Genomic DNA, 25,937 nt, shown 5'->3' on the forward strand with positions numbered 1-25,937 from the left:
AACCACCACCTAAGACAATGTGTTACCAGACAGCCCACACTATGAGGAATGCTAAGGAAATACTTCAGCAGTGTGCTTCTAGGGAGTGTAATGACACTGATGCACAACATGGATGCAGAAGGATTTTCAGTAAATCACAGGCGCTGGAAGAAAGTGTTGGGTGGATGAAGACTGGAGCTGAGCAATCCACAGCTTTCAAGGATCTGCTTACAGATTTGGGAAACTGTATTCCCTTATCCGCCCAACTATCTTTGCAGAGCCATCTTCGTCACTGTTTGCTCTCCTCTACCCTCAGCCCGAATTCTACACATAGAGCGATACTGGTGAGAGAACAAGCAGAGCCCGTGAAACCGGGTTGCTGGGCTTGAAGTCTGGTTCTGCCACTTGATGACCAAGGCGTTCATAGGATGAATGCAAAGTTAGCTTAACATGGGAAAACAGGCCCGTCAAGTGCACCACAGTAAGAGAAGAAAGAGGAAAAATCACCTGATCACCGAATAGATGCAAAAGAGTATGTGACCAAATTCCAACAAACCGTAGAAAATTAGTTGTATCTGTGAAAAACCTACAGCTAACATCATTCTGAATCATAAAATACTGAGCGTTTTGCCCTAAGATCATGACAAGGCAGGGATGTCTGTGTGTACCACTTTTATGCAGTGTTGTACCAAAGGGTCTGGTCAGTGTAACAAGCATTAAAAAGAAATGAAAGGCATATAGATTGTAAAAGAGGAAGTAAAATTGTCTTTATTCTCAAAAGACATGACTGCATACATGAGAACGTCTAAGAAATCTGCTTCAGAATGCCCTACCCTAGCATCAGAGAGATGCACATCCAAACCACATTGAGACACCCTCTCACGCCAGTTAGAATGGCGATCATTAGAAAATCTGGAGACAACAGGTGCTGGAGAGGATTTGGAGATGTAGGAACACTTTTACACTGTGGGTGGGAGTGTAAATTAGTTCAACCATTGTGGAAGACAGTGTAGCGATTCCTCAAGGACCTAGAAATAGAAATTCCATTTGACCCAGCAATCCCATTACTGGGTATGTATCGAAAGGATTATAAATTGTTCTACTATAAGGACACATGCATACCAATATTCATTGCAGCACTGTTTACAATAGCAAAGACCTGGAACCAACCCAAATGCCCATCGATGAGAGACTGGACAGGGAAAATGTGGCATATATACACCATGGAATACTATGCAGCCATCAAAAATGATGAGTTGGGGCCGGGCGCAGTGGCTCAAGCCTGTAATCCCAGCACTTTGGGAGGCCGAGGCGGGTGGATCACGAGGTCAAGAGATCGAGACCATCCTGGTCAACATGGTGAAACCCCGTCTCTACTCAAAATACAAAAAATTAGCTGGGCATGGTGGCACGTGCCTGTAATCCCAGCTACTCAGGAGGCTGAGGCAGGAGAATTGCCTGAACCCAGGAGGTGGCGGTTGCAGTGAGCGGAGATCGCGCCATTGCACTCCAGCCTGGGTAACAAGAGCGAAACTCCGTCTCAAAAACAACAACAACAACAACAAAAAACACGATGAGTTCATGTCCTTTGTAGGGACATGGGTGAACCTGGAAACTATAATTCTCAGCAAACTGTTACGAGACCAGAAAGTCAAACACCGCATGTTCTCACTCATAGGTGCATGTTGAACAATGAGAACACAGGGACACAGGGAGGGGAGCATCACACACTGGGGTCTGTCGGGGGAAACAGAGGAGGGAGCAGGGGTTGGGGAGTTTGGGGAGAGACAGCATGGGGAGAAATGCCAGATATAGGTGATGGGGAGGAAGGCAGCAAATCACACTGTCATGTGTGTACCTACGCAACAATCTTGCATGTTCTCCATGTGTACCCCAAAACCTAATATGCAATTAAAAAAAAAAAAGCCCAGAACTAGGTGAATATAGCAAGAACACAGAATTTAAGGTCAATACATAAACTTAATATATGGAAATACAGTTGCATAGTTTACACAAAATGAAAGAATGCAGTAGCATAAAAACCCTTACAATATATGAGAGTAAACACCAGCTTGAGTACTATCAGTACCCTTGCTGTGCTCACACTACACGTATGTACATGCACCTGCACCATGCACACACACAATCTGAAAGCAGCGGCCTGGGCAAGACTTCAGGTGACTATAAGTAAGTGGCACTTATTTTTATGCTCCTCAACTTTATCCTGTGTTGCTAAGCCTCCATCTTCAATCTTTTTCAATCCAAGGCTTGTTGGGTGCGGGTTGTGCTGGGAGGCTAAGTGAGGCTCAGGAGTTGATGTAGCAACGTTGAAGTCTTTGGGACCTTCCGTGGGTCATTTTGGTGCTGCAGAGGGAAACAGCCTGATTAGAGTGATTTCACAAAACAAGTAGGAGAAGAGGAAATAAAGATTAGCAGCTGGGAAACGCTTCACAGTTTTAAGGTAAAGAGGGTAGGAAAACTGGGCCATGGTTGGAAGAGAAGGCAGGCTGAAGCCAAACTTTTAATTTTTTTCTAAGGTGGGAGAAGTTGGTGTGATGGGAACGATCCTAGTAGAGGTGGAGGACTGTCGAAGTGGCATCCCTTTGTGAGCGGAGGGTGTTCACACATGCAAGAAGATTGGGCTTAGAGTGGGTACACTCTCTGTGCTCCCCAGTGACAAGGTCCAGGGCTACAGGCACAGGCAGGCTGGTGGTTGTGGGGGCGAAGCAGGTGCAGATTCTCTTTGGATTGCTTATATTTTCTTTTGGAATAAGAAACTAAGAAATAAGGTGTTGGAGGTTTAAAGGGAGAGAAGTTCAGAAATTGTTGCCAACAGCAGGAGAAAGCCGTCAACTAGATAAATGTGGTAGGACACTGGGCCACATGAGGGCCCCTTGAAGTTAAAATGAGACCAGGCAGCATGGTTATGTGATTCTCTCCAGCTGTGCACAGCTGAATGGGAACGGGTGGAGTAGGCAAAGCATTAGGCTTAGCCAGGGGCTGTGGTTTTGCCAGATAAATACGAGGAATGGAGAAAGAAGCAAGAGTATGATTATAGTAGAGTCATGGAAAGGAAGTTTGATAAGGGGGAAAAGGACAGGGATAAAAGGTGAGCGGGAAAAGGTGGTAGGAGTCCTAGAGTGTAGGTCCCCTGGGCTCTAAAGAGCTGTGATAATAACCCAGTGCTTGGCATCTGCAGTCCTTCAGGGTTGGATACCAAGTAGTTTGGGTTTGTTTGCATAGTACAACTATGAGGTACTTAGGGTTCCAGCAGCTGAGACAAGCTCCAAAGAGGTAAATGGCTTACCGGAAGGTCATGCCTGGAGCCAGTGGGGAAGTATAGACTCGCCCACAGTTCTCTACCATGGGTAGTCTTTGATCCCTGCCTGTGGTATCTGCCCATTGATCACTTAGTCTTGTTGAAGAGCTGGAAGGTAGAAGACAGCCTAAGAGAAAATGTAATCATGCATTCGATTCTATGGGGTCAAGCAGTATAGGGGGTTTATCTGTTCATTAATACATACTGAGCACTTAGCATTACAAGACACTATTATGAGTGCTAGGGATATAGCAGTGAGCAAGATAGAAAAAAAATCACCTGCTGTTTTGGGAGGCAGAGGCGCAGGAGGATCATACGAAGCCAGGAGTTCAAGATGAGCCTAGGCAACATAGTGAAACCCCACATCCACAAAAAAATCTATATAAAAGAGTTAGCTAGGTATGGTTGTGTGTGCTCTAGTCCCAGCGACTTGGGAGGCTGAAGTGGGAGGATCACTTAAGCCCAGGAGTTAAAGACTGCAGTGAGCTGTGATGCTACCACTGCACTCCAGCCTGGATGACAGAGTAAGGCTCTGTCCCTTTAAAAAGAAGCGTCCTGAAGTCATGTGCTTCAGAGAAGTTTTAGAAGCGTTTCTCTGTGACTCTTCTAAAGCATCATGATGTGGTAAAAAGCACATTTTACTAAAAGTTGGGAAACTTGTTTTTCTGCTACTTGTTTACTGCTACTACATCTGCTTCGGCTCACCATGCCTTAGTGGAAGTCCCCATCTATAAACTAAGTTGTGGCTTTGAGAGTTCTACTCTGCCTAAAAGCGCAATGCATTGAGGTCAGTGTTTTAGCCTAATGAAATTGTTGCTATAAATTCTCCTTCCCCAACCTCCTGCTCTAAAGCATGGAAATGCACATCTTATTTTGTAGTGATGAGACCCTGTTGACATGGTGCGATGTGGCAGTAAAATGCATGAGTCATCCTCCATCTTTGAAATTCTGGGGAAATCCGAAAGGGAGACAGGCTGAGTGCAGATCCAAGTCCCATTCTTAACTTAATGATGTCTTAGATCTGTTAAAAGCATTGTAATAACAAATGAATCTTTCCCTTCTTGTTACTCCTTCCTGGTGGGATTTAGGCCTGGAGGAAATGCTGGTTTATCCTGCAGAGGGGACAGACTAGCAGTGACCCAGCTGTTCTGGACTACTACAAGAATGATGACTCCAAGAAGCCCCTGCGCACCATCAACCTGAGGCTCTGTGAGCAGCTGGATGTTGGTGTGACTCTGAACTTCAACAAATAGGAGCTTCAGAAGGGCTGTATGTTTGACATCAAGATCAGAGAGCGTACCTTTTACCTGGTGGCTGAGACGAGAGAGGACATGAACAAGTAAGTGGGCCTGGAATCTGTCAGATCTGCGGCTTCAGGCAGGTTGAGGAAAGCACAGCTATGGGAGCACGCACAGCCCTTTCTCAGCCCCGGCTGCCCTCCCTTCTTGAGGGAGCTGGCTAAATAGTAGAGGGACGTTGGCCCTTTTATGCTTGAATGAGACCAAGAAGTGTTGGGCTCCTGATGAAGCTAAAGGCATTTTTGCTGATTCTCCCGGCAGCACGACGCCACTGCTGTCCTCAGTCCTCCACCTCTCCCACTTCCCTGAGCTCTCTGCACCTTTGCCCTGTCACCTCTCAGCCACCCCTGGGGAAGACCTCTCCTTCGTCCCTCTGCTGATCCATCTCTGGCTCTTCTGGCACCTGCTGTCTGGTACAGTTGCACTTGACCTTTTGCGGGTTTGCGTTGTGATTCTTACTGATGTGTAATCACTTGGGAGGGGGCAGGTGAGAGGAGCAAATACAGACTCATGCTTGAGTTTTGATAACCTTCGCAAAAGAGTAGTTCAGCTTTTTGAAGTGAGTTTTAAGTTGCAAAAATGCTCCTTCACATTTGTTCCAGGTCATCCTGTACTCACCAGGAAGTTTGAGGAGCAGGGTTTTTTTTTCTGAGTCAGCGTATGGTCTAAATTGGTCATTCTGGAACCTGGTTGCACATCAGAATTAAGAGGGAATATTTAAAAAAACGTTGATGCCAAGGACCTGTGTCAGGCCAGTTACCTAAGAATCTTGGAGTGGTGACCAAGGCATTAGTCTCTTTTAAAAGCTCCACTCTTTCCCACTGTTTTTTGGGAGGATAGAAAAGAAAAGCTTCATTTTGAGTAGCAGGGGTCCAGGGCTCAACAGATACTTCCTGTACATATTTTAGATTGTGAAGGCCATATACAGTCTTTATTTTATATTCCTGTTTTTAAACATATTACAGTCCTGGCCAGGCGCGGTGGCTCACGCCTGTAGTCCCAGCACTTTGGGAGGCCGAGGCGGGTGGATCACGAGGTCAAGAGATCAAGACCATCCTTGTCAACATGGTGAAACCCCATCTCTACTAAATACAAAAAAAAATTAGCTGGGCATGGTGGCGCATGCCTGTAATCCCAGCTACTCAGGAGGCTGAGGCAGGAGAATTGCCTGAACCCGGGAGGCGGAGGTTGCGGTAAGCCGAGATCACGCCATTGCACTCCAGCCTGGGTAACAAGAACAAAACTGTGTCTAAAAAAAAAAAAAATTACAGTCCTTTGAAATGTAAAAGCTCTTTTTAGCTCATCACCATCAGCATCACCTGGGAACTTGTTAGACATGCACATTCTTGTAAGAATGTAAGTAAGTAATTCTTGTAAGTAAGTTTATGCCCCACTCCAGAATTGCTGAATCAGAAACTCTGGGACAAAAGACAGCAGTCTGGTTTTAAAAACTCTCCAGGCAAGGTTTATTGCCAGAACTGCTTTGAAGGGATGTTTCTGGAGCTACAGGCCGTTTGAGAGAGCTGGCTGGTTTTACAGCTGTGGCTTGGTGCTGTTAGAATAGAGTTCTAGAACCTGGGATAGAACAGGTTTGTGTTGCATGAGGGCCCAGCTCAGCCTAACCCCCACTTCATCTTGTTACCAGATCTTCATTTTATTCACAAAACCTCTCTGACTTGACCCTCAGAACAGGCATATTTGGATTTTCATCCCGGAGAAAATTCTTTTGTTCATTTAATTGCATTCACTCAACAAATACAGTCAACACTCCGTGTCGGTAGGTTCCACATCCATGAGTTCAGCCAAGCTCAGATGGACAATGTTAAAAAGGTTGCATCAGTACTGAACATACACAGACTGGTTTCTTGTCATTGCTCCCTAAGCAATACAGTGTAATACCCACTTCCACAGTATTCATATTGTATCAGGTGGTGTTAGTATCTAGAGATGATTTGAAGTCTGCAGGAAGATGTGAACAGACTGTATACAAATACTGAGCCATTTTGTATCAGGGACTTGAGCATGCATGGATTTTGGTATCCACAGGGGTCCTGGCACCCATCCCCCGGGGGTACTGAGGGACAGCTCTATGCAGTGAGCACCTACTATGTGTTGACACTGCTCTGGGCACTGGGGATACAGAAGTGACTAGAAGGTGTTCTGCATACCTACAGCATGCATGTGTTTCATCCTTACGACTACCGTGTTGAGGCGTAAGTGGAGAGATGGGGACTCTAGGGTGGGAAGCAGCTTCCTCCCAGGTCTGCATGTAAATGGACTCTGGGTCATGGATAGGACTCTACTGCCTGAGTGCTAGGCCGGGGCTGTGGAGGTGAGGGTCACCCTCATGCTCTACAGCCCACACATTCAACAGGGGCATGAGGGATAGATGGGGTCACAGGGCAAGGGGAGTGGGTTGTGGAAAAGTCGCCTTTCCTGCTAGACTGAAGAGCCTGGACTTTATTGGGAGGGTGATGAGGAGCAGTGAAAGTCACCGGGGAGTAGTTCCTTACTATGCTACATCCTTTGTTCGATCAACACATATTTGTTGTATCACACACTGGGCTTGATTCTGAGAACAACACCATTTCAAAAGAGAGAATCTCTGCCCTCACTGAGTTTCGAGCTGAATATATGGGGTGATGAGAGAAAGGCTGGTATTTTACAAGAATTCCATTTGAAACACAAGGAAGTGTTGCTAAGAAACTGGTTGAAATAAATAGAAATATGGCTTTAGGAAGAGAGAGTGCTTTGTGAGTCATCTTAAGGATGCAGGGCACTGTGGAAGTGCTTTCCATGAGCAATGCCATAAGGAGAGGACGTGGTTGGTGAGAAACAGGGAAGAGTCACAGTGACGCCAGCGCTCTGGCTTGGAGAGTGGAGTGGATGGTGACACTGATGTGCCTCACTGAGAGGGAACATAGGCATGCGAGGGGTTCACTTTGGAGCATCGGGGACACCTGCTTGTGGGGTGTCTGCCTTGTGACAGGGAGCCCCGGAGAGGCCTGAGCTGCAGGTTCGGATTTGAGAGTTTCCATCACTTAGGTGGCCCCGGGGGCTGTGGGAGGACAGGATCATCTTGCAGTATCCAGAGTCAGGGTGAGGCTGAGGAGGGTCGAGAGAAGAACCCTGAAGAATAGCCCCACTGAAGGCAGAGGGAGCAGATCCAACAAGATGGCAGGAGCAGAGGCTCAGCGGAGCTTCCTGCTGTGCCCTTCCTGTCTCTCCTGTGCCACGGCTATGTTCATCCCTGCTGCTGTGGCTGCCCAGTCTCCTAGCATAGACCCTTTCTCCTCCACTGGAAAAGCATTCATGTTGCAGGTCTTTTGGAGTTACAAGGCCATTGATTCTGTCATCAGACATCCCACTCGCCAGGAGACCTGCATGGGAGCTCATCTTGGAGTGCACGTAGCTGTCAGTGGAGCTATCCTTCCCAGAGCCCTCCCAGATGTTTCTGTTGCTCACTGGCAGAACTTGTCCTGCCCAGCATCAGAAACAGCTGGAAAGGAGCAGGCACTCCAGGGGAATTAGCCAGCTCGGGCTCCTGCCTCAGGCCATGAGGTGGCACAGCCAGAAATAGGCCAGATAGCGGGGGACAGAAGGAGAACTCTGCCCCCTCTGATATAACTTGAAGAACCCTTAGAAAGCCACCATCAACACCAGCCAAACATGACCCCACTCGTGATCACATCATTTGAAATTACACCTGTAGACCTTCATTTCTTTTGAACAAGAAACTTCGCTGTTGGGATTTTTGATTGCTGAAAGTATGTTTTTATTTAATGTGCAAACACAGATTAAAAACCGTCTATGTACCTGGCCTCTATTAGGTAAATGCTTGGGCCGTGGAGGTAACAACATCAGTCAGAGTTCTCAAAAACCCATGGGCTGGACAAGGAAGTGCTTATGATGGGAAGAGGGGCCAAGTGCTGTGACACCCAGAAGAAAGCCGGTCCAGGGAGTTTCAGAGAGAACATCATATTTGAGCAGGGTCTTAAAGTGTGCATGTGAGGCCAGGCGCGGTGGCTCAAGCCTGTAATCCCAGCACTTTGGGAGGCTGAGGCGGGTGGATCACGAGGTCAAGAGATCGAGACCATCCTGGTCAACATGGTGAAACCCCGTCTCTACTAAAAACACAAAAAATTAGCTGGGCATGGTGGCGCGTGCCTGTAATCCCAGCTACTCAGGAGGCTGAGGCAGGAGAATTGCCTGAACCCAGGAGGCGGAGGTAGTGGTGAGCCGAGATCACGCCATTGCACTCCAGCCTGCGTAACAAGAGCGAAACTCCATCTCAAAAAAAAAAAAAAAGCGTGCATGTGAGTTTGAGTAGAAGTGAAATCCATGTAGAAGGAACAGCATAAGCCAAAGCAAAGAATCCTGAAAGAGGCCAGTATGTGCAGGACAGCTGATGCTGCCGTGTACCTTGGTCATGGGTGTAGGAAAGCAGGAAACAGGTCGGACTGTGAAAAGCCTTGTAGGTTCTGTTGAGCAGTGTGGACAGGTCCTGGCAAGCAAGCCAGGTGAACAGTGTGCTGAGCCTGGGGTGCAGCAAAGTACCACCTGTCCGTGTTACCTCTCTTCCTTGCCAACACCACAGGAGAGTCTGAGATGCCATCGAAGGACAGGCGGGAGAGCTGGGGTCAGTCTTGGGGGACAGCTCCAGATACATTTGTGCAGGGCCTCAAAGAATGCGGCTTCAGTTGGCAAGCCTCACTTGACCTGGCCAGCCTTAGCTTTGAGGGAGGCCATGACAGAGGAGCCACCATGGAAGAGGCAGGTGGTGGCACTCACCACTGCAGAGGCTGTCTTGCCTGGGGGCTGGGACCACAGTCCTGGACCGTGGGGAGCCACATTGTCTGGGAGTGGAGTAGTCATGGCCCAGGGCACAATGAGGCCTCCAGGCTGCTCCAGAGCAGGAAAGCGGCTCCTCAACCAGGATGGCCAGGAGGCCCCAGCCCTCCTCTGGGAGGGTACAGGGGGCGGGTGTCAGAGGGAGAGTGCTGATGCTGGATTAGCTCCTCTGTCTTCATGTGTTTCTGCCTCTAGCAGCCCACTTTAAGACAAGGACACCCTTCCTTCCTGTTTCATTCACAGGCTCCCTGGGAAACATTTCCACAGCCAGTTACGGCCCCTGTTCTCCAGCTGAGATCAGCCGCTCCCACCAGCACCTTCCCGAAGAACGAGAACCCACGTCTAAGCCCCCTATGTCTCACCATGTGCCGTCCACCTGGCCCAGCGCTTCACCTCAGGGGTGTCTCTGCTTGCACCAGCAGGCCAGCCAGAGAGCAGGACATGCAAGGTAGGGGACCACCGAGGCCAGTGCGGGGAGCGACCCCTACAAGGTCTTGTTCTATTCAGTCCCTGATTTTTTTAAATTTCAAAGAGAAGGACATATAATATTATATCTTTCCAGGTAGGCAAACATAGATAACAAAACATAATTTTTTATGTAATCTTCCCATTTTATTGGTTTTATTTGTGTTGCTACAAAGTGATAATTGGATTCCTAAGAAACCTACCATTATAAAAAATCATGCCATGAACATTGTGTTTTATTGGGGGAAAAAAGCATTAGAGGCTAGAGTTTCAGAACTGCAATCACAAAGTTGGTTTATGTGTTGGCTATGAGGCCGGGCACGGTGGCTCAAGCCTGTAATCCCAGCACTTTGGGAGGCCGAGGCGTAAAAATACGAAAAAAAAAAAAAATTAGCTGGGCATGGTGGCACGTGCCTGTAATCCCAGCTACTCAGAAGGCTGAGGCAGGAGAATTGCCTGAACCCAGGAGGCGGAGGTTGCGGTGAGCCGAGATTGCACCGTTGCACTCCAGCCTGGGTAACAAGAGCGAAACTCCGTCTTAAAAAAAAAAAAGAGGACCGCTATGAAACCTTAAGATTGATGACCAGATCCATGGCTCAGTTGAATTGTAGGCTGTGCTGCTCCATAGTAGCTGCAGTTGTGGCTATTTAAAGTTAAATGAAATTTCGAGTTCAGTTTCTCAGTTGTAATAGCCACAAGTCAAGTGCTCAGTAGCCACCGAAGTGACTGGCACAGATAGGCAGCATGTCCATCACCACAGATGGTTTCACAGGGACTCCCTGCTCTGGAGCTATGACCTCTGCTTCTCTGACACCACTGGCTCTCTCACAGGGGCAGAGCCTGCACCAGTTTTATCACATGTTGTTCCCAGTGTGGGGGCCGGCAAATGTGCAGAGGGGATAGGCTTGGCCAGAGCTGGTGCTCCGTTGCTACCACGGCACACAGATCACAGTCACATTCCTTGGTTAGTTAGTTTAGAAATACCTAAATCATGCTGTGAAAATGAAGGCAAACAGAGAAATGGCTGTGTTAATAGAGCACTTCATGACATCTGTGAAGATATTTTCATACATAATCTCACTTGAACCATTCAAACATACGAGAGATAGCCAGAAAGATCATTTTTCTCCGTTTTATAGGTGAAGCACCTGAGGGCCACAGCTATCAAATGGTAGAGGCAGGACTAGAACCCAGGTGTCCTCACATCTTTCCTGAGCTCTTTGCCCCACACTGCTTCTCCCCTGGTTTCCTAATCCTTTTTCTGTCACTCAGCAGAGGCTCCTGCACTCAGTCTGAAGGCTGTTTCCACCACTCATTTTCCTGAAACAATGTAATTCCTTCGTCTGTGAACTGGCAGTAGTTCTATTTCCGTCAACTGATACATGAAGATCTGTGTTCTAGAAAGAGAATGAATTAACCAAGGTCACTGAGCAAGTTAGTGGCAGAGCCACAGCAGTACCTGCCTCTCCTGAGTCCCAGAGCAGCCACAGGCGGTACAGTGCAGTGAAAAGCATGGCACAGGCTTGGCATCAGCCAAAGTCAGGTTCTGCCACTTTTCTTGTAATCTTAGGCCACTAATTTAACCTCTTTTGGCCTTCAACTTCCTTATCTTCAGAATGGAAACAACTAACGCAAAGGCTGATGAGTGTAAGATGACAGAACACACATGAAGTGCACGGTGGCAGATGCCCAGTCCATGTTACCTGTGGTTCTTCCTGTGGCCCTTTCCCTCTGCTGCATGTATGAATGCCTGGGCAGAGAAAACTGAGTTCTCAGAGTCATCGTTCTTGTGAAAGATGCAGTGCTGGCCGGGCGCGGTGGCTCATGCCTATAATCCCAGCACTTTGGGAGGCCGAGGCGGGTGGATCACAAGGTCAAGCGATCAAGACCATCCTGGTCAACAAGGTGAAACCCCGTCTCTACTAAAAATACAAAAATTAGCTGGGCATGGTGCTGCGCACCCGTAGTCCCAGCTACTCGGGAGGCTGAGGCAGGAGAATTGCCTGAACCCAGAAGGCGGAGGTTGCGGTGAGCCGAGATTGTGCCATTGCACTCCAGTCTGGGTAACAACAGCAAAACTCTTGTCTCAAAAAAAAAAAAAGTGATTACATTTTTCAGAAAAGGGTATTATTTGTATTTGCATGCAAGTGTGTTATTTTTCAATCCATTAATGGTTCTCAATTGCCCATCTTTTATTTCATATTTTGTTTTGAAAGAAATTTAGGCTGGGCATGGTGGCTCATGCCTGTAATCCCAGCACTTTGGGAGGCCGAGGCGGGTGGATCACGAGGTCAAGAGATCGAGACCATCCTGGCCAACATGGCGAAACCCCGTCTCTACTAAATACAAAAAAAAATTAGCTGGGCATGGTGGCACTTGCCTGTAATCCCAGCTACTCAGGAGGCTGAGGCAGGAGAATTGCCTGAACCCAGGAGGCGGAGGTTGCGGTGAGCCGAGATCACGCCATTGCACTCCAGCCTGGGTAACAAGAGTGAAACTCCGTCTCAAGAAAGAAAGAAAGAAAGAAATTTAGGCAGAAAAGCCGCAAAAAATAAGCACAAAAGTTCTATCTGTCCTTCTGCCAGCTTCTAATGTCAATATCTTGCACCACCTTAGTTACAAGTGTGGAAACCAGGACATTCACATGGAAATACGATTAGCAAATGAACTATGGACCTTATTTTTAATTTCACCAACTTTTCCATCATTTTCTTATTTCTGTTGCAAGATCCAGTCAAGGATCCCACACCGCATTTAATTGGCAGGTGCCCCTTGGATGCTTCCATCTGTGCCAGTTTCTCACTATTTCCTTGTCTTTCATGCCCCGGAAGTTCCGAAGAGCACTGGTCAGGTGTTTTGTTGAGTGTCTCTGACTTTGTGTTCTTCTGATGGCTTCTCATGATCAAATGGAGAATTTGCTTTTAATGGAGAGGACACCACACGTGATGCTTTTTTCCTCAGTGTGTCACAGCTGAGGGTACCTGATGGTGCTGTGTCATTTGAAAGGTGATATTCACTTGACCACAAAGTTCATGCGGTGTCTGCCATGTTTTCTTATGGGAAAGTTATGTTATTTTTTGGCGTTGTTAACTTTCCTTCTTTTCTTCCTTCCTTCTATCCTTCTTCCCTCCCACCCTCCCTCCCTCTCTCTCCCTTCCTTTCTCTTTTTCTTTCTTTTGGTTTGTGATGGAGTCTGGCTCTGTCGCACAGGCTGGATTGCACTGTTGCAGTCTCAGCTCACTGCAGCCTCCGCCTCCTAGGTTCAAGTGATTCTCCTGCCCCTGCCTCCTGAATAGCTGGGATTACAGGCACGCACCACCACACCTGGCTAATTTTTGTATTTTCAGTAGACGCGGGGTTTCACCATGTTGGCCAGGCGGTCTCCAGCTCCTGGCCTCAAATAATCCACCCACCTCAGCCTCTCAAAGTGCTGTGGCTACCGGCGTGAAGCCACCAAGCCCAGCCCATACACAGAATACCATTTTTTACTTCAGTATATTAATCTAAAGGAATTTAAAAAAATACAGTATATTATTTTTATTTATAACACTTAAAGACAAGCAAAGCCAAATGACACTGTTTCGAGATAGCACATACCTAGGGAAAAAAATCTATAAAAAGCAAGAGAAACATAAATCAGGCCCCTCTGGAGAGTAGGGAGTGAACCACTGTACTGATGTGGGGTAAATGCTGGTTGACAGGCAGTCCTTGTGCTGACATAGATGTTACACACTATTTCATGTGTTACCACACACTGCAGTAAACACACCACATAAGAGAATGATTAACCGCCATCAAGCGTTCTCATTTTGAGACAGGAAGATATAGAGAAAAGACCCTGATTTGGGTGTTAATTACAAAGATACACCTATGACTGACATGATTTGATGCAAATCTTGGGTAGAGATCTGCACTTAGGCTGTCTCATCCCCACCTGCCAAGGCGCAAGGGCTCAGAGCGAGTTTCATGGGGTGGGCAGGAGTGGTAAGGGCACAGGTGCGGCCACAATTAGGTACACCCCCATCCCATGCCATGTGCACACCCTCACCCTGCTCCCCGACACATGTGCATACCTTCTCCCTCCCCCGTCCCACGTGCACACCCTCTCCCTGCTCCTCAAGCCATATGCACACCCTCTCCCTCCCGCTACCTCATGTGCACACCCTCTGCCTTCACCCGCCCCTTGTACACACCCTCTCTCTGCCCCCAGACCCGTGTGCACACCCTCTCCCTCCTCCTATCTCATGTACATGCCCTCTCCCTCCCCCTGCCCTGTGTACACACCCTCTCCCTGGCCCCCCACCCCTTGTGCACACCCTCTGTCCCCCTCTTCTTTCCTAGCCTGTGCATGCAGTGCTGCAGGGTGGCTGCAGCCTTCGTCCCCTCAAGGGTGGAGGGCTGGGAACCCTTGGGATAGGGCTGGGATGAGGACCCTGCCCCTCCTCAGGCATTTCCAGGCAAGGGGCACAGAGACACAGCTAACCCAGCAGCTGAGCCCCTCCTGTCAGGCCAGGTGGGAAACTGAGGCATGAACACAACCCCAGACTGGAAATAACAAAGCCATCATGTACTGCATGCCTACTGAATGCCAAGCCCTATGCCCTATTCTTAAATGTCTTCTTTAATAAGATGCCTTCACTCACTGATAGTGGACAGGTATTTATGATGTGCCTACTGCATGCTGGGCACTTTTCTGGGCTGTGAGGACTCAGGGAGGTCCATGTTCTGGTAGAAGTCAAATCCAATAGAAGACACAGACTAGGGTCCCACACGCCAGGAAGAAAACCCAGTGCAGTGAGTGCCAGCAGGAAGCCACAGGAGCAGGGAAGACCTTCCCGGGAGGGTGAGTGGCTGTGTCCTGAGGCTGAATAGGTGGAGCTGGCCTCGGGACAGGATGTGCATGGGTATGGAGCAGGAAGTTCCTGGAATGATGGGCAAGAGGGAGCAGGTCACTGGGGGCAGGTCCAAATCCTGGGGGCTCCGTTTGGATAGCAGAGGCCTCGGGCAGGTCTGCCCAGCACATAGACACCCTTCCCTGGCCCCTTCACTAGGATGACAGTGGAGGTCCATCCCCAAATGATGATGAGGACAATCCTGACACAGAGACCCCAGCCCAACCGGCAGGGGAAGGGGAACCCCGAAGGGCCCTGTATGCTGGGTTCTGTCCCACCAGGTGGCCCTCCATGGTGCCCAGCAGCAGCCCTGCTTGTAGACCCTCTTCTGTTTTCATTGTTAAAAAGTATTCAATGAGGCCGGGCGTGGTGGCTCATGCCTGTAATCCTAGCACTTTGGGAGGCCGAGGTGGGTGGATCACCTGAGGTCAGGAGTTCAAGACCAGCCTGGCCATCATGGTGAAACCCCATCTTTATTAAAAAAAAAAAAATAAATATTCAATGAAAAATGACTCTTGCTAAAGCACTGTAGGGAAGACTATTCAGGACCATCTCACCAGGTATAAGGGGCCATGGCGATAAGATTCTGCAGTGGGGGAGAGAGACTGGGCTCAATTCTGAAGACAGCATGGGCAAGTGGGAAGTGACAGTCAAGGAGCAGGGTGGGGGACAGTGCATGGAAAGTGGCTAAAAGGAAAGAAACACCAGCGGCTGGAGATTCTGGCTAAACTCCCCTAACAGGATTCTTGCTGAAGGTGGGCCAAGATGGTCAGCCCACACCTGGGGGACATCTGACATTCTTGATCAGATGTCAAGGATTGGGGCTTCTCGCTAAACTGACTTTGCAGGATTCTTGCTAAAACTGGAGTGTATAAGGAAGTGCTCAGATGTGCCTAGGAGAAGCCTCAGGAGCCTCAATAAAGTTTGACCAAGCAGAGACTCTCTGTCACCAGCTTCGATGAGAATGAGGCCCAGAGTGGGTCAGGGCTTACCTGCCCTGGGCTGTGCAATTAGGAGGGGTCCGTCGGGAGCCCAGAGTTTCCCCACTGGGGGCTGAGTCTGGGGCCCTCAGGGCACATATAGATGCTGGCAGGCCCAACACCCTATGCAGGGCAGGCTGGGATGCCGGGGACCATGGCATAGACTGGTCAGAACCATCCAGGCCAGACATTGCTTGTGGGAAGAGCTGAGGCTGCTGATGCCGGGAACATACACACCAGGTTATTACCAGGTAATGAGCTCATTACCCATGTCAGGCATGGCCACTACTGGGTAGAGTTGGCCTCCTGCAGAGCCACCTGCCCTGGGATGGGTCCCAGAGATCTGGCTAGAGAATGCCACAGGAGACCAGGGCACAGTGCCAGGGCCCAGTGGGCAGGGCAGGGGTATCCAGGGGCAAGGTGTGCCTGAGTCCCCAAAGGAAGCCGCAGACCCTGCAGTAAGACCTGGAGCAAGTCATTCTCCTCTCTGAGCTCTCAAAAAAAAGGTCACCTCAGGGCTCTGGGAGACAAGATCTCTTAGAGTAAACTATGCTGACCGCTGCCATGGTCATACACATCCTCCCAGCCAGCTGCTGGTCCTGACAGATGAGGAAACTGAGGCTGGGCATTTCATGAGGCCTCTGAACCCAGAACCCAGTACCCAGTGTCTTGAGCAAAGTTCAAGCCGGACCTGCCAGCTTATGTCTACAGAGGCCCCACTATGCAGCCTGCACTCCAGGGATCTGAAAGGACCATCACCTTCCCTTCTACAAGCCCGAGCACAGCATTCTGCCCCAGCCGGGCCAACCTCCCTCCTCCTCCAAAGGCCCAGCAGCTGCTCCCAGAGCAAGCAGTGCAGTCACAGCAAAGGACGGACAGGTGTCCTGTTCTCTGTGGTCTAAGCAGAGGGCTAGGGGCCATGACCAGACCCTTGGCCCACATGGCCCCTCCAGGACCAGTTCCAAGATGAACCTTCCTGTCCCAACCAGCTTGGCTGGGCCCTCAGGGTGGATCAGACAACCTGCTGGATGCTCCCATTCCCTGCTTCTCCCAGATCTCCCACCACCTTTAAGAGGCAGCTCCAAGACCCTGGCACCTCCCTAGCTTACCTCTCAAGCCCCTGCCAGGTGTGCCCCTTCCCACACAAACCCCAAAGCCAGCTTTAACGACTCTGCCTGCATCTCACCTTCACTCTGATCACACCCTCTGCCTCCGCCCCCACCCTGCTGGGTCCCTGTAGCAGCCCTTGGAGGCCCCCAGAGCCCCCTCCCACACGCAGAGCTGGCCTGGCCCTGCTGCCTAAGTGCTCTGCTGGCTCCCAGCTGCCCTTGGGCTCCGGGACATAAAACCTCCAGTCGACGTGGCTGCCAGGGTTTATTTAACAGTTGCAGAACACAAAAGTGATGACAATTAAGTCACACAGAGAGACGGCCCCATTGGGACCCCTGGTCAAGTTAGGCAGAGCCCTGGAGTTTCCTCTGACCCCCCACTGTGAATGCTTTACTGAGGGGCAAGGTAGCTAGTCGCTCGCCCAGCCTGCACGCCTGAATGCACAGAGCTACAGCCTGGGCCCAGAGACAGCCCTGGGAGCTGGTGGCTTCCCACAGGCACAGCCAGCCTTCCTGCCCCCACCGTGCCTGGCTCCTGGCCCAAAGCACACTGAGGTGGACAGGAGGGGAAGGAGCAGGCCCTGCACGGGAGCCAAAGTCAGCTCCTCTGCCAGGGCAGCCGGATTTGAGCTTCCCATAGGAACTGGAGAGCAGACCTGTGTACAGGCCCCACCCTGCCACTCTGCCATGCTCCCTGAGGGACAGCCCCCACGCCGTCTCCTCTCTGCCAGCCCCACCACTGCTGAAGCTCAGACCAGGGTCCCCAACACCTACCTCAGGGGCTCAGGGTTGTGCTGACACACCTGCATGCCTACCCCTCACCGACACCTCTGCAGTCCTCCTCAGGGCCCAGTAGAGTCCTTGGGACCTATTCTGCCCTTGCTCCCACCAACCCATCTTCTCCATGCCCATGTCTTTGGGACCCTCTGCCACAAGAGCCAGCCCCCACATCTGTAGCCCCCGCAGGAACAAGCCCTAATCTGGACTCATTGCAAAGGCTTAGCTTATCTTCCAGCCTGTCCATGAACCTCCAGGCAGAGATCACAAAAGTAGCAGCTCTTTCTGCCAAATCTGGACTCTCTCCTGCACCTTCTCCACTGCCCAGGCCTCCCTGTCACCCCTCCTGGGGACCTCAGAGGTATTTTCATTTCACAGGTGAAGACTTGGCTCAGAAAGGGCAGAGCCCCTGGGTCACACAGCCCATCTCCAGCAGGGCTGGGGAAGGAACCCAGGGCTCTTTTGTTGGCAGTGTTTTAATGACTGGGGGGTTGGGAAGTATGGCTAATAAGGCTCTAGGGATCAGCAGAGCCAGCTGCTGGAGGTCCCAGGGGACAGGTGACTCAGCAGGAATGGGGGAGTCTGAGAGGTTGACAGAGTGCTGAACTCTTACCTCCTCCTGCACCTTCCAGAGAGGCGGGCAGTGATTGAGTGAATGAACAATGACTAGAGGGACCCAGTCTTCTCAGCAGCTGCTTGAGGACAGCATTAGTGGTCCCCTCAATTCGCCACCCACACATGCACACATGCGCTGACCTGTAGTCCCCAGGGACACAGCTTCCAGGGACTGTCTTGCCATGTCCTGTTCCAGACCAGCCTGGATTCATGCGAGGCCCCCCTCCACAATTTGCTGGGGGAGGTCCTAGGGTCCAGGGCACCCAGAGTGCTAACTGGCCCCTGGGGGTACAGGGAGAACCACATGCTGTGTGTGGGATACTACCCTCTGCCCATACCTAGGGCCCTGTGATGGCCAGAGGCAGCACTGCTCATGCAAAGGCACCGGGGTGAGAAGGAATGGGGTGCAGCGGTGAGCGCTCCATAGAGAAAGAAGGGCTGCAGGGGCAGGCATGCCAGCAGGGATACCATGAGGGCCTCAGATGCCAGGCTGCAGAGGTGGATGGGCTGGCAAGCTCCTCTCCCCAGCCTCCTACTGTAAAGGGAAGAAGATCCCAGCCCCGCTGATTCACTCCCTCACTCCATGGCAAGACAGCCACTGGCAGCTGTGTCCTGGGGCCCACTCAGGCCTGGCCTCTGTGCAGACTAGCACTCAGCATGCTTAGTGACACACACAGCCCAGGAGAGATGACCCAGCCCTGGGCTCAGAGACCCCACTGTGGGTGGATGGAAAACAGTCATTTAAATACAACTGTGAAGGGTGTTGCGAGGGAGGGGCTCGAGGTCCCCAGTGTGGGATGGGGTGGTCAAGGAAGATTTCCTGGCCCAAGTGGGAAGTGAGAGCCACAAGAAAAATGAGGGGTGGGGGAACTATGGAAAGACCCAGAGGGACAAGGAAGACTTGGGTTAGAGGAGGTTAAAGACAGACAGTGTTGAACATGGTGGCTCACGCTTGTAATCCCAGCATTTTGGGAGGCCAAGACAGAATCACTTGAGGCCAGAAGATCAAGACCAACCTGAGAAACACAGTGAGACCCTGTCTCTACAATTTTTTTTTTTTTTGACGGAGTTTCACTCTTGTCATCCAGGCTGGAGTGCAATGGCATGATCTCAGCTCACTGCAACTTCTGCCTCCTGGGTTCAAGCAATTCTCCTGCCTCAGCCCTTGGAGTAGCTGGGATTACAGGCATGTGCCCCAATGCCCAGATAATTTTTGTATTATTAGTAGAGATGGGGTTTTATCACATTGGCCAGGCTGGTCTTGAACTCCTGACCTGAGGTGATCCACCCACCTCAGCCTCCCAAAGTGCTGGGATTACAGGTGTAAGCCAATGTGCCCAGTTTACAAAAATGTAAAAATAAAAATTAGCGGGGCATGGTGATACACACTTGTACTCTCATCTACTCAGGAGGCTGAGGTGGGAGGATCATTTGAGCCCAGGAGGTGGAGGTTGCAGTAAGCTATGATTGCACCACTGCACCCCAGCCTGGGCAACACAGCAAGATCCTGTTAACAGGCCGGGTGCAGTGGCTCACGCTTATAATCCCAGCACTTTGGGAGGCCAAGGTGGGTGGATCACGAGGTCAAGAGATCGAGACCATCCTGGTCAACAAGGTGAAACCCCGTGTCTACTTAAAAATACAAAAATTAGCTGGGCATGGTGGTGCGCGCCTGTAGTCCCAGCTACTCGGGAGGTTGAGGCAGGAGAATTGCTTGAACCCAGAAGGCGGAGGTTGCAGTGAGCCGAGATCGTGCCATTGCATTCCAGTCTGGGTAACACCAGTGAAACTCCGTCTCAAAAAAACAACAAAAACCCAGCATAAGATGGGCAGGGGTTTCCAGAGGCCCTAGGCTGGCGCCTTGGAGAATAAGGGAGACCCTGAAGAGCTTGCATGGAGGAGGCAGCAGCTTGGGGCTGGAGATGCCACTAGGATGGATTCCTTCAGCTGTGTGGACTGGGGACAGAGTGAGGAGATAATAGCCTAGACAACATGGAAGGAGGTGGCCCTGAGCCATTGAGGAGGGCTGTGGAGCCCATGACCACCCCTGGCCTTCCCATAACTATGATGGAGACAGTAGTTTCCAGTGGAAAATGTCAGCTCAGTTCTTGACTTGGGTCTGTGGGGGCTGGTCCCTGGGCTTCGGCTGGCGATGCTCTATGTCACCTCTGCCAGAAACTGGGCCATGCCCTTTGTGGGTACCTGCCCACAACGTCTTCAGTCCCCCAGGGTCCCCTGGGAGCCGGACCGCTGAGATCAGCCCTGCCCGGGTTCCCTGCGCCCGAGGCCGGATCTCCAGGGCTTTGGTTGTTCCCACAGCTGTCCCGGGGGCCCCCTCCACGGTGCGTCGCCCGGGCCCCAGCGGTCGCTAGGCTGCAGCCTCGGGCTCCTGGCACTGGCGGCGGTGGAGGCGGCAGTGTGGATGGCGGAGCCTGGCTGCGCGTGGACCCAGGCGCGTAGTGGGTACAGAGTCAGCGAAGCTCTGCGGCGCGGCACTGGCCGCCGGCGGGACCCGGGGTCACAGCCCAATGGGCCGGGCCAGGAAGAAGCCCGCGCCCCGGGCCGCCTGGCTCGCCTGCGGGGCCAGCTCCGGGCGGAGGCGGCGGCGCGATCCAAGATGCCGCGTCTACTGAAGCTGGTGGAGCGCACCGGGGCCCGGGCGGCAGGCGCGGGCGAGAGGACCGGTACGCAGAGCCGCGGCTCCGTATGCTCAGTGTGTGGGGAGCCGCGCGGCGGGGCCACCTACCCGGCGGGTGTCCTGGAGGTGAGCGAGCGGCGGCTGCAGGAGGGCCTGGCGGCGGTGCGCACGGAACTGGGCGCCGGGATCCAGGCACTGCGCGCGGAGCTTCGAGCTGAGCTGGACGCCCTGCGCTCACTGCTACCTCCGCCACCGCCACCGCCGCCTGCCCGACGCGAGCGCCGCGCTGCGCCCCGAGGCCCCACCCTGCTGCAGACGCTTGGCACCGTGAGCACCCTGGTCGCCACCTCCAGGCCCACCGACGACGCCCTGGACGGCCCAGCAGACAGCGGAGCGCACAGAGCCCCGGCCCAGAACCACAAGAAGATGCTGGTGCCGCCTGGGGCCCCGCAAGGTGGCGGGGACTGAGGGCGGCCTAGGGAAGGTGCGGAAGGCGTCGCCGCTGGCTGGAGGGGCTCTGGTACTCCCAGGACTGGGCAAGTGAGCAGTGCGGTTCCCCTCGTGGAGCGTGGCTCTGAGCCTGAAGGGTCCCCGGGTGCCACCAGCTAGGGTCCTGGTACTGTCGAGAGGGGGTGGGCGCGGGATGGGCGGAGGGTGGGGTACGTTTTTCTGGGGAGTGTGGATGGCAGCTGGGGTCCTTGCTGGAGACTGAGTCCGGCTGGAGAACCGGGCGGAGCCCCTTGGAACCTTAGAGCTGGGCCTTTAGGCCTTTGGGCCTTGGGTCGGGATCAGGGCTGGGTCAGCCTCCAGAGGAACAAACAGCCAGGACTCCCATTCTTCCGGGGTGACTGCATGCAGGGTCTTATTCTTTCAGGATCTCAGTGAGGAGGCAGGGTCTCCAGGCACTGGAACAGTATCACCCACACATAAGGCCACAGACCCCAGGGACACAGGGTGGCTCAGACATGCAGCTGGTGATGTCCCTCAAGATGGTAACCACATTCCACCAACTGCACAGCAGCCTCCGGTCAGCCTCACTCTGACAGCAGCCCCCCTCTCACTGGAGAGCGTCACCTGGACACAGAGCCTTACCTAGTCCATGTCCCGTGGACCCAGCTTTGCTTTGGACAGTGACACCAAGAATACTCACCCCTTTACTTAGACCCACAGGCAGCCACCTGGACACAAGCACCTCTCCAGAGTCACCCTCTATGCAGACTCCACAGCCAAACTCCCAGGGAGGCTCTGGGCCATAGTACACCAGGCAGCCCTCCACAGTGCCCAGCACCCACCCAGCTAGGATAGCCTGCAGCGGAACCTGGAACCAGCGGCTTCTCATCTCTTGGCCTTGGGAAATGTAGCCTCCCCTGGAGCCTCGGTCCCTGCAGCAGCCCCTTCTACCCACCACCCCTGCTCTTCCCCCTCCCTAGCAACCCTAGCATTGGGCTCTGATGGGCTTGGGGCTCAGCTTGTGGTTCTGTCAACCGTGGGTGACCCTCCATGTGAAATAAACAATGTACAGGATAACCTTAATGTGGTGTGTGTGTGTGGGGGGGGTGTGACCTGGCATGGTCCCTCACTGCAAGAGGGTCATTTCCTGCCCTAATCCCACTGAGGCCTCAGTGTGCCTTCCTGTTCCATGGGAGCCCTCTGAGTGACCCTCTCCTACTTCATCAGAACCCGGGCCTCACCAGATTCCTCTCAGAGGCAGAGGGAGGGGGACTGAAACCAGCCTCCCCATGCCCCGCTGACGCCATCCCCAGAACCCCCGAAGCTGGAAGACACCTTCTTCAGGCCCAACACAAAGGCAGAGAAATTGGTGTTGCTACAGTCCGGCTCCTGGGAGGGGCTCCAAATGGGAGGGTTCTGAGTGGGGGTCTCTAAAGGGGGAACTCTGCTGGGGGAATCTAAGCAGGAGGCTCCCAGTGGCAGGGGGCATCTGGCATCTGGGAAATGGGCTGCAGGGTTCTCACCCCCACTGACCTGCTGATCCATACCCTCCCACCACCCCATCCTCCCACAGATCCTACAGACCCTAGTGATCCCCCACAGACTCCGCAGACCCAGCCCGTCCACTTCCAGGATCCCCATGGACCCCTTTTTTGGAAACATACATAGAGTCACAGCCTCGCCCTCACTACCAGCATTGTGAGCCCATCAGCGTGGTGTGACGCCACCTCCACGTTCTGGTACTTTGTGTTCATGTGGACCATGTGCATCTGGGGGGAGGCACAGATGGTGGGAGATACCCAGCTGCCCCCACTTTGCTCCCCCTCACCTCTGGGGGGCCCTCTGGCCACCCAACCTCATGCCCAAGTCTACCTCCACAGGCTGGCGCTGCCTGTCCAGGCTGTGCTCCGAGCCCGCTCACCTCAGGCCCTCCCAGTGGAAGTGCAGCAGCAGCGTGAAGTAGGCAGGCAACAGCAGCCCAGGCCCCTGAATCTCCACGTGGTTCCGAGGATCAGTGTCCATTCGGAGTAGCCCTGAAGGTGAGAAGGCACATGACACCCTCTCTACCCCACCACCTCCCACCTTGTGCCATTAGGGAGGAGCATAGGCCCCTCCTCAAGCCAGGCTGCTCCCCAGTGGAAGGGGACCCGTGAGGTCCAGAGCTCCTGCTGGTCAGAACAGGGCTCCACTGACTGCAGGGGAAACCCTGCCCCCACTACCACACCCAGCATGGTGTGGAAGAGGACAGGGGGCAGCCCTCCTGGGGTGGGGCTCTGAGCCCAGCTATGTGTGGTCAGGGGTCCTGGCCCCATTGGAGATCCTGACTACTAGTCCTCAGGGACCACAGCTGGTTGTGATTTGTAGGGTGGGGCCTGGTGCCTATGCAGAGGGTGCGTCTGGACTGCTGTGTGAGAATGCTCCTTCCCTGTGGAGCTAGCCTCTATGGAGGATTCTTGGCCCTGTAGGGTGTCTCAGCTCCCATGGGTAGGGGCTCCTGGTCCCTGCCTAGGAGGGGTCCTGACTGCAGGGTGCTGACCTGTGTGGCTGTCATTATCCGGGGTCCAAGGACCTGGAGGTGCCGAGTTGTAGCCTCGGAAGATGAAGGGCCCTAGGGTAGAGATCCACCGGCCCCTGTGAAGGTCAGTGTTGATGGGGGACTGGTCTGGGCCCCCACAGGCAGGGGCCAGCTTCTTCCAGTGGGTGGGGCCTGTGGGAACAAGGACTGTCATCTCTGGGGTGGATGGGGGTCACAGAAGCAGCCTGAAAGTGCAGCAGCGTGGTCCCCATATACTCAGAGAATAGCCCAGCCTCAGGAAACCACTCTGCTTCCCTACACCTGAACAGATCGCAGTGCCCACCTTCTCTTGCACCCTGCATCTGACCTAGCCACCTAGTCTGCAGGTTGACTGCCCCATGGTGAGATGAAGGCAGAAGGGTCTCCGGCACACAGTTGCACACCCACACTGGGACCTCTATCACATGCACACGCTTGACCTGGCCACAGCAACAGGCACACCAGCCTTGACTGACTCAGGACTAGTGATCACAGCAGACTCAGACTCACACACAGGGGAACAGTCATGCACTTGCACTTGATGCCCAGTCACTGGGGCAGAGGACTGCAGACAGAAACCTGCAGAGACCAGAGTGCCACTCTTGCACCACTGGCACATGCTCTGGTGGTCCCAGGACACAGCCTCACATGACACTGTCATCACCACACTTTGGGTCCTGTAAGTCATAGTACCAGGCACCGACAGATAGTGGGCAGGGGACTAAGCTGAGGCCAGTCATCTGGGCCCTCTCTAAGCCCCATCCCGTCAGCTGGGGTCCAAGAATTAAGTAGGGTCAGGGGCTTAGGCCAGCGGAGGCCCCATCACCCCTACCCCAGTATTTTCTGCCCCCAGTCCCTTTCCACCCTCAGTGGCAAGACCTAAGGGGTGGTGGAGTGTGGCAAAAGAGGGTAGATTGGAGACCAGATGGACAGAGTCCTGGTGCGCACTCTCACACTGCACCACTAGAAAGGTGAGCATGTTGCCAGGGGCCTGTGTGGTGCAGTGGCAGAGCAGCTTTGAAGGACTAGAAAGCGGCTAGACCACAGAGCCAGGCTGCTACATATTTACTCATTATCTAGGTGGGCTAAGGGTGTGGCCATCGAGGAGAGGGTGGGAGGGGGCGGTGCCACCAAGAAGAGATTGAGTGCTCCAAACTCACTCAGGCCCGAACTGGTCCCAGGGCTTCGCTGAGTGTAAGCAACAATTGCTGAGGTTAATCCTGCAGGGGAGGAGTGACCTATTATCTCCATTTATAGTCAAGGAAACAGGCTGGGGACCATAATGATACGCCAAAGCCACCTGCAAGAAAGTTCAAACAGTGAGGGCACCTTTGACCCCAGCGCCCATGATGGGAAGGTGTAGGACTTCTCCTGCCCCACTGTGGGCATGAGACCTCCACCCCATCCCAAGACCATAGCCTCCCTCCTACCTGGGCCTCTCTGCGGATCCAGGCCAACACGGAGACCTGCAGGTCACAGGAGGGGACTGCTTTGCACCTCGAGCCTCTTTCCAATTTCCAGAGAGCAGGGCCCTTCCTACGTAGGGGATGGAAGGTGGCCTCTAACCACAGGCAGGGCTTGGGGCTCTGTCCAGGATGCTGATGGCGACCTGGGTGCCCAGGACTCAACACCCCCATTCCACTCCTGTCCCAGCAGATGGGATAAAAAAAGAGGGGCTGCCTCCTTGAGGTTCCCATCCCTGACAAGGGACTTACCAGTTCCTTTCCTAACCCTGACCCCTCTTGTATCTAGCTGCAGGACTTCCTCCAACATGTGCACCTGGGACGCCCCAGGGCGGGGCATGCAATTACACTTCCTGGACCCCCTACCGTCTGAAACCTAGAGGTGCCCCTGCTGGAGGTGTGAAGTCCCAGAGGACCTAGACTACTCTGGAAACCTAGGTGGCTTGTACTGCAGGGAAAGGCGGTTTCCAGCCACCTGGATAGTAAGGGGAGCTTAGAGGAGATGGGGCTGATGGCCAAGTTCCAAGCCCTACCCTGGCACCCCATC

General features: G+C 52.8%; 3 protein-coding genes across 5 annotated transcripts; 2 read left to right on the plus strand and 1 right to left on the minus strand.

Moving 5' to 3' along the window:
• The first annotated feature begins 4,438 nt into the window (after positions 1-4,438).
• LOC144578183 (GRB2-associated-binding protein 4-like) lies at positions 4,439-10,044 on the plus strand. Of its 2 annotated transcripts, XM_078341421.1 has the most exons (3): positions 4,439-4,637; positions 4,858-5,009; positions 9,691-10,044. In XM_078341421.1, exons 1-3 carry the CDS (start codon positions 4,570-4,572, stop codon positions 9,897-9,899), a joined length of 429 nt encoding a protein of 142 aa, XP_078197547.1. In that variant the 5' UTR covers positions 4,439-4,569; the 3' UTR covers positions 9,900-10,044. The 2 variants fall into 2 exon arrangements, 1 of the variants encoding a protein (XP_078197547.1); XR_013523486.1 differs by lacking the exon at positions 4,858-5,009 and having other exon boundaries at positions 4,502-4,637; positions 9,691-9,829.
• On the minus strand, positions 10,038-25,493 carry LOC118147769 (carbonic anhydrase 15-like). 2 transcript variants are annotated; one of them, XM_078341439.1, is made up of 5 exons: positions 25,358-25,493; positions 25,088-25,227; positions 23,910-24,080; positions 23,295-23,406; positions 10,038-10,906 (listed from the first exon to the last, which is right to left on the minus strand). In XM_078341439.1, the coding sequence occupies exons 2-5, from the start codon at positions 25,176-25,178 to the stop codon at positions 10,897-10,899; spliced, it is 384 nt and encodes a 127-aa protein (XP_078197565.1). In that variant the 5' UTR covers positions 25,179-25,227; positions 25,358-25,493; the 3' UTR covers positions 10,038-10,896. The 2 variants fall into 2 exon arrangements, with proteins under 2 accessions (XP_078197565.1, XP_078197560.1); XM_078341434.1 differs by lacking the exon at positions 10,038-10,906 and adding an exon at positions 21,642-21,828.
• Positions 20,680-21,923, plus strand: FAM246C (family with sequence similarity 246 member C). Its single transcript, XM_035272289.3, has 2 exons — positions 20,680-21,407; positions 21,798-21,923. Exon 1 carries the CDS (start codon positions 20,708-20,710, stop codon positions 21,389-21,391), a length of 684 nt encoding a protein of 227 aa, XP_035128180.2. The 5' UTR covers positions 20,680-20,707; the 3' UTR covers positions 21,392-21,407; positions 21,798-21,923.
• Positions 25,494-25,937: the final 444 nt, after the last annotated feature.

This window comes from Callithrix jacchus, chromosome 1 (assembly GCF_049354715.1).
Source record: "Callithrix jacchus isolate 240 chromosome 1, calJac240_pri, whole genome shotgun sequence".
In the NCBI taxonomy this organism is placed as follows: domain Eukaryota; kingdom Metazoa; phylum Chordata; class Mammalia; order Primates; family Cebidae; genus Callithrix; species Callithrix jacchus.

Bases quoted from the DNA above. Each gene is read 5' to 3' on its own strand.
- LOC144578183 (XM_078341421.1), top strand. From the start codon at position 4,570: ATGTTTGACATCAAGATCAGAGAGCGTACCTTTTACCTGGTGGCTGAG. The intron at 4,638-4,857 runs GTAAGTGGGCCT...TTCTCCCGGCAG, and splicing joins ACGAGAGAGGACATGAACAA to CACGACGCCACTGCTGTCCT. The intron at 5,010-9,690 runs GTACAGTTGCAC...TTTCATTCACAG, and splicing joins CTTCTGGCACCTGCTGTCTG to GCTCCCTGGGAAACATTTCC.
- FAM246C (XM_035272289.3), top strand. From the start codon at position 20,708: ATGGCGGAGCCTGGCTGCGCGTGGACCCAGGCGCGTAGTGGGTACAGA.
- LOC118147769 (XM_078341434.1), bottom strand. From the start codon at position 25,178: ATGGAGATAATAGGTCACTCCTCCCCTGCAGGATTAACCTCAGCAATT. The intron at 24,081-25,087 runs GTGAGTTTGGAG...TTGTTCCCACAG, and splicing joins TGGGACCAGTTCGGGCCTGA to GCCCCACCCACTGGAAGAAG. The intron at 21,829-23,294 runs GTGAGCGGGCTC...ATACTGTTCCAG, and splicing joins TTCCACTGGGAGGGCCTGAG to TGCCTGGAGACCCTGCCTCC.